This window comes from Aptenodytes forsteri, unplaced genomic scaffold (genome assembly GCF_000699145.1).
Source record: "Aptenodytes forsteri isolate BGI_AS27 unplaced genomic scaffold, ASM69914v1 Scaffold149, whole genome shotgun sequence".
Taxonomy (NCBI): Eukaryota; Metazoa; Chordata; class Aves; order Sphenisciformes; family Spheniscidae; genus Aptenodytes; species Aptenodytes forsteri.
The window spans coordinates 704093-711483 of record NW_008795560.1 but is presented as its reverse complement, the minus strand read 5'-3'; the positions used below and the strand labels follow the sequence as shown (position 1 = coordinate 711483).

Here is a 7391-nt window from a genome sequence, read left to right as displayed (position 1 = left end):
CTTTAACTCCTAGGACAGCACTGACGCTTTTTTCCCCCAGTAAATCAGAGTTACCTCTGATACAGCTCAGTATTCGTGGGCTTTTTTGCAGGAAGAGAGCATCCGTTTTCTGTTTTACAGGTGTCCTTGTGTGCCTTGAGGTGACAGCATCTGCAGTGCACGAGGGACTTCTGAAACACCAAATTCCAACTGCAGCAGAGGTGCAGTGGGGAGGCCGAGGTGGGTGAGGAAGGCTGTGTGTGAGGAAGGCCATGGGTGACCCCCATCGCTCAGTGGGATGAGAAAAGCACTTCCATGGCAGACACCTGACAGCCATGGACCGAATTACAGCCAAGGACAGATCATTTTCCAGTGTTTCTGTGGCCTCTGAGATAGGGGTTTGAGTGACATGGCCACATCCTTTGTGTTTGTCCCTGTGGTTGCCAACCAGGTGGCTCAGTGTAGCAGTCACTGGTCCCCAAGGAGTTGCATTTTCAGTGGAAAACCCCAAGCTTTGGGACTTAGTTCCTTCAGGGGTTCAAAAGAGGCAAGGCTGGCTGTTCAGCAGGATACCAGCTCCTCCTCTCTCACAAGGTTTGGGGAGTGAGTGTGGTGTTAGTAGGGTGGGTTTTTATATGTGTCAGGAGGAAGGGTGAATTAATCAAAGAACGTACAATTGTAAGAGGTGGAAAACTTGTAGAAGGTACCAGAATATTGCATGCATTTTTGTACATGCAAACCCTGGTCATGAATGCAAAGCAGCCCCTGTGTACAAAAGAAAGCAGCCAAACACACACAAGATGTACTTCTATATTTGTTTAGCATGGGCCTTGGGTGATCAGGCAGGTGAGCTGCCAGACCTTTACACTGGGAAATAGCAGCCTGTGAGCTAGCACTCGTTCTGCCTCCACTGAAGTAGGGTGTTTAGCTGCGTTAGCTCCTGCCTCAGACTCCAGGCTCCTACATAGACATTACAAAGCGTGACAATATTAATGTACGCTGCTGAGTGCTTGACACATTCCTCCTGCACTGCTGTCCCCTCTGTAAAGCATCAAGTATTTCAAAGAACTAGAGAATAATACACCTTGCTCACAAATGAACTGCACAGATGGAAAGCATTGTCAGCAAAAGTGGTGCTTTAATTCCTGCGTACAAAACCATTAATCTCTTAAAGATAGGAGATACAAACCATGAAAAATAAAAGAGATCAAAGGAAGGACATGATCCCTGCCTGGGACCTACGATCCTCCAAGGACCCAAAGGACAGCTATTAGCACGTCCCAAGATCTAAGGCAGTGAGAACCGTCTCTGAGCAGAGGTCACCAGTTAAAGGCCATGGAAAAGAACTGTCCTGATGGCACAGCCTGCGCCTCTCCTCAGGGCGATGCTGCGGGCATGTCATTGGTTTCATGTGCTGCTGGCATGCTCCACTCTCTGGTACTGGGCGTGTGCGCAGCTCGCTCCTCTTCCACGTCTCTGCTTAAACACATTTCCTTCCCACACCCTGTCGGGCAATGGCGAAGGTCAGCTGCAGCAGCTGCTGCTCGCAGGGAGCCAGGAGGCAGGCAGGGGTTTACAGCAGTTACCCCTCCCCGGCCACCCCTCCATGGGGTGTGTGCTCCTGCCCCTTGTCATTGTGCGGCTGCACAACCTCCCTCTGCTCCAGCGATCCTTGCCCTGCCACCTCCTTCACAACCAGAATTGCACAAATAACCACTCGATCTTCCCTGGCCCAGCCAGAATTACAGGCTTTGCATGGAAATTACCGGCTGAGAGCCCATGGCGTGTGTTACGCCAGGAGATGTCTCTGCCCCAGAGGAGAAGGATCAGTCCAGGATTATTCTAAGGACATCGCAGTCCTGACCTGCCTGTGCCATGCTCTGGTCCTGCTCTCCTCCCCTCACCCACAAGCCCTGTTTTTTAGCCCTTTTCCTCCCAAATGTCACTAGTGCTCTCCAGCAGCACGGCCGCAAAGCTCAGTCCAGTGACCTGCTGATGAATGACGCTGCAGCTCTCACACCCTGTCCCATAGGCCTGCACAAATCTAAGATATTCTTAGTGGCACTGACCAGACTTTGCAACAGCCCTGAGCTGCCCAGTGCCGCAGACCTCAGGGACTGCTGGTGGGAAGCACCCAAAGCCAGCACTCACGCTGGTACAGCAGCACACGTACCGTTTCCTGGAGAACTGCTGGTCTATCTCCTCTAAGGACTGTCCTTTCGTTTCCGGAACAAAAAGGTAAATGAATATAACAGCCATCACTCCCATCAGTCCATAGAGAAGAAACATCCAGGAGAAACCGATGGTATCTGCAGAGAGATTCAAGTACGTGAAGGGTCCATCGGAGATAGGTCACATCGTGCGATGCAAAGGAAACTGGTTGCTTACTGTGAGGTGGTCATTGGTGCCTGACAGGGGCATTTTATTTTGAGAAGCCCTCAAAAGGGCAGGGAAAGCTCCTTATCTGCGAGGTCTGGACCGGGAATCAGCAAGGGAGAAGGACGGTCCACACCAGGCTTTGCCAGCAGCATCACAGAGGGAAGGACAAGGCAGGCAAGCTCCAAGGCCCAGCAGTTCCCGCTGAGTGCCTCAGCCGAGAGCTCTGCTAGCAAGAAACATCGTAAAGCTATCGGCATGAAAGCTGCAAGCTCCATGGTTTCCTGATACTGCAGTATTACAGTGCAGCCCAGTGGGCGATGGATGATTTTTATGAAACGGATGGCAGAGGGGCTCAGACCAGTGTTGCTGGTGCCTGTTTTTTCTGCTCTCAGAGGCATCAGGGTCACACCTATTCCAGCATCAAGTCCCCAGGGTTCAAAATGCCACTTAACCTCCAAACGGCTTGTGGTGGCCACCTTCCCTAACCAGCTGTGGGAGATGGAGGGATGGGGGACGGCCACTTACCAATAAGGTCCAGGAAGGAGAGGCTGATCAGTAAATTGGCAGCCCAGTTAAAGCTGTTACAGAAGGCAAAGGCTCTTCCTCTTATCCCAGCAGGGTAGATCTCACTGAGGACCAGCCAGGTCACTGCACGGATTAGAGAGGTCAGAAAGACAGTTATAGGGGTTAAGCAATTTATTTGAGAAACAGGCAAGGAGGATTTCAGCAGGGGTTTTAAACTCTGGCTTCAGCCAGCACCTGCTGCTGGTGGTGTCAAACATTCATCGATCTCAGTCAGGTCACAGCAGAACACTTCAAAACTCCCACATTCAGCGCTCCACGGAGGAATGAAATACCAATGAACAGGTCCAGGGAGCAAAGAAGAAAGCAAGAGGGTTGGTCATTCCTGTCAGGGGAGATGGAAAAGATCTGGCATACCTGCTGTCAGGGCGTGCTCTTTGTAAAGAAGTGAGAAAGAGGTAGGATTAGGGAGACAATGTTGCGTTTGGGCTAAAATCAGAGCTAAAGCAATATATATCTTAAAGTAGTCTCTCCTATCCCAGGGTTATGTTGCTTGAAATAACTTACAGGGTCACTGTCAAACCCATGAGACTTGCTGTGCACTTCTGTTTTTCCTTCAGTTAGGTGCTGTTTTCTACCATCAAAGCATTTAAAGCAATAAATGTCAGAAAACGCTAGAGCTCACATGGAAGCACGAACTAATCTCTATTCTCATCTGATGAATAAATAACAATTTCAGAAAAAGACCAACTGATATTGAGCAACTTCTGAGGAGGTTCCACTTCCAGTTCTGCCACTGACTTTCTTCATCACACTGAGGAGAAGCCCCTCAGTCCCTCTGTCCTCAGCCCTCTATTTTCCTCCTCATCAGGGTGCTAGGAAGATTAGGTAGTGCTTGTGGGATGCTCGGATTTTGCAATGAGCTTGACAGAAAAAAACATTACAAGGGTAGTGATGGAAGCATGGAAGAGAAAGTTATTCTAGTGCTGTACCAGCCCTATAGCTGACAGAGCTGCAATGCTAGAAAATTATTCAGTGGGCTGAAGGGGATAAATTTCCAGTTCCCAGACACTGAGCTGCTGGGTAAAGCAGATACATAATGAACATTTCAAGCAGACTATAAAGATCAGCTCGAGTTTTATTCTCTGGGTTAGTGCAAGGATATATAAACACCATACTTACTTGGTCCAAATCCAATTGAAAAGGCGCTCACGAAAGCCATCATGCTCAGCAGCGTAATCCAATTTAAAACCATATGTTCTGCCCAGGGAGCACCACCGAAAGGAGGGCCAGTGCTTCCCACTGTCTCTTCTTTGGCCTGACCTATCAAGACCCTTTTCTGAGTGAGGGAAGAATCGGGAACAACCTCTCTGCTTTGAGTACTGGCAAAAGCTTTTGCAAGGCTCCTTGTGGCAGCAAACCCAGGGCCTGCCTGACTTTTGCCAGCACCTAATGCTGGCAGGATGGGTGACACAGCAGGCTGGGAGGATACGGGCATCAGGGGGTGCTGGGTGAGGCTGTGGGATGCATTGGGGTCTGCCGCTGCTTTGCAGTCCCTGGCCACGGCCAGCGGAGCGATGCAGCTGGTGAGGCCAATGGTGGTGACAGAGATGGCCATCACCACACAGCCAGCCATGAGTAGCACTCTCCTGCCAGCCTTGTCTGCAAAGGCCATCGCGATGAGCGTGGCCACCACCTTTATCGCCCCCAACCCGACAGAGGCTAGGATCGCCGATGAGTTGCTCTGGAACCCCACCGAGTGGAAGATTTTGGAGGCGTAGCCCAGCACGTTGGGCTGCCCAGTAAACTGCTGGAAGAGCACCAGTCCCAGGCCCACCAGAGTCCGCCTTCTCATGTTGTCTCTGGTCCTGAAAAGGTCAAGAAATGAGTAATGCTTCTCCTTATAGGGCTCCCGCTTTGCTGTCTCTCTGTCCTCAGTGTTCTGCAATTGAATGAGGCCCTTCTGGCAGTCTGAGTCCCACGAGCTTAATTTAACAGGGTTCACCGGGAGAAAGAGGATGCTGAGGAACTGCATGGCCGTTGGGGCAATGGCCAGTCCAAACATGTACCTCCATCCCTCATCCACGTCCGCAAAGATGTAATTCAGCGCATAGGACAGCAGGATGCCTACAGTGATGCCCGCTTCGTAGAGAGACACCAGCAGGCCTCGCTGATGAGCAGCCACCATTTCTGAGACATAGATGCAGCAGGCCATGGATGAGACAGAGATGGCAAAGCCCACGGTCATGCGCCCAATGACCAGCCCAATAAATGACCTCGCCAGTGTGAGAATAAGGCTGCCAACCAACAGGACCAAGCTGCTGACCAGGATTGCTCTCCTCCGTCCATGGTGGTCAATGAGGATCCCCCCAACCAGAGAGGCGAGGAGAGCTCCGATAAGGAGGGCGCTCACGAGAACTTCCTGCTTGAAGCAGCTGAGGTGAAAGTCAATCTGCAACTGCAGCAGTGCACCGGAGATAATCCCCAGCTCGTATCCAAATATCAGCCCACCCAGGAGAGAGACCGTTGCAGACAAGAGGAGGATCAGCAGTGCACGACCTGGAAAACAAGCAAGCAATGCTAGGTGCGGCTTTCTGACGCTAGCAGGCAAGCTATCAGCATGCACAAGCTGGAAAAAGCTCTCCCAGGACACCCAAAGTTTTCCATCTACAAAGCCACGACGCTGAATTTCCCCATAGGTCACTAGGTCATGTGTAGAGAGGCACCTGCAGATAAACACACAACCTACCAGGCCTGCACACACTTCCACAGACTGCAGAGGCACTCATTTGGGGTGCAGAACTGTGAAAACTGGACTTTGTTAAGAAAGTTAAGACTTGTGTTTAAGTGGAGGACAGTGATTTGTACTGCCTGGGGTTGTACAGGGGGATCCTCTGTGGTCTCCCTTGATTCCAATTACAAAACCTGTTCTGGGCAGGAAACGCAGCTTTTGTTTTCTGGTTCTGAATTGTTCTGCATTATCATGTTCATGTTTCAGTGCATGTGGCACCATCAGTTCTCACTGCAGGCTCTGATTCTCACTCCCTACCTTGCCGTTAAAAACACTGCTCACAAAAGTTTATTTCTCCTAGTTAATCTTGCGCTCTCAGCATGACTTTGTGGAGGTGGCCCCGATTTCTTCATCTCTCCTTCTACAGCACACAGTGCCCAGGATCCCCGAGCCAGGCACAACCTTCTCAGGCTGGTCCAGGACTACAGGACAAACTTCACCATGAGCTGAAAAGCTCACTGTTGCCTGCCCCAAATACAAGAAGCGATTCTTTGACCTTGCCCTTCCCATATAGCTGAGCATGCAAGTTTAGTAAGTATGTAAGTTTAGCTAAAACAAGAAAAAACAACAGCAAAAGCAAACCAAATCCAAACCAACCCGCCCTAAACAACCCTACAAAACCAAGGTGCTTGCTGCACACGCTTTTTGCCCTGGGGAGAGGATGAAAGGGTGACCACATGTGAACCATTAGTCGTGTTACGGCAGGGGGGACTGCACATGGCATGAGAGCCAGTGCTGACGTAGGGACCTCCGGGGAACAGCAGAGGCAGTGACCTCCCCCCTCCAGTTACAATTTTGAAGGCACAGGTAAAGTGCATTAGCTTAGAGGTTTGTGCTGGTTTCCAGCCTGTAGTACTATCTGTATTCTCACATTGGCTTTCTTTAATTAGAGATACTCACAGTTTCAGTAGACTGTATGTGGAAAGAATGTGGACACAATCACCAGACCATGGAAAACTTTCCTCACCCTGCCTAAGGGCTTTTTTCCCCTCACAAGCTGTGTTTAATAGGAAGTGTCTCTATTTGGCCTTTAATTACAGCTAGCAATAAAGGTTATTTCTCAGTGGTGACTATATTTATATTTGTATTTATTCTGTAACCCTCTGTGTTTCATTTGTGTTACTTAGGCCATCCCAGCTACACGCCAGTCCCTCCCACCATGCTCTGTGTGACTACTTGCACCGCTTTTATCGCTCCTTGTACACATGTTATGCAGATAATTAGAAGAAATATTTGCTCACTGAGAACAAAAGGCTTTGCATAAAGCAGGCATGCCATTAGTTTCAAGCCACAAACTCAATTAGATGCAGTCAGCCTCGCTGTAAATACCGCAGCTGATTCCATCAGATTTTGCTGTATTTCTTGTTAACTTAATGGGCAGTAATAGTTTATGAACTTTGATTGAAATCCAGCTTTGTATATGGCCTATTCTGATGCAGTTGGGGAACTTGAGGACTCTTCAGATCTTCACCTGAGGACAGAAAGTTTGGTGGGCCTCGCAAGGAGCTGTGCCGGGCGATTCCTTCCTACGGCAAAATCTGCTTGGAGGGCCGTGCGCCAGGACCGGGCAGCAACCAGTGCTGCTGACCTGGCTGAGACCGGGCTGACTTTTGAACCGCTGAAGTCCCTCTTTGCGCGCACCAGTGCCAACAGGCGCCGCCGCCTGCAGCGAAACTGCAGCGCGGCCCCCCACTCTCTGTCGCTCTGCCTCCGCACGCAG

At 50.2% G+C, this 7391-nt stretch overlaps 1 protein-coding gene across 1 annotated transcript in view; it reads right to left on the bottom strand.

The window, feature by feature from the left end:
* Positions 1-1386: 1386 nt before the first annotated feature.
* The window catches only part of SLC2A10 (solute carrier family 2 member 10), a 9298-nt gene continuing 3293 nt past the window's right edge, over positions 1387-7391 (bottom strand). Inside the window, exons 2-5 of the mRNA XM_009282231.2 lie at positions 4063-5439; positions 2884-3006; positions 2153-2288; positions 1387-1483 (exon numbers count right to left, since the gene is read on the bottom strand). Of these exons, the coding sequence (XP_009280506.1) occupies positions 1387-1483; positions 2153-2288; positions 2884-3006; positions 4063-5439 (1733 nt within the window). The remainder of the gene's footprint in view (positions 1484-2152; positions 2289-2883; positions 3007-4062; positions 5440-7391) is intronic.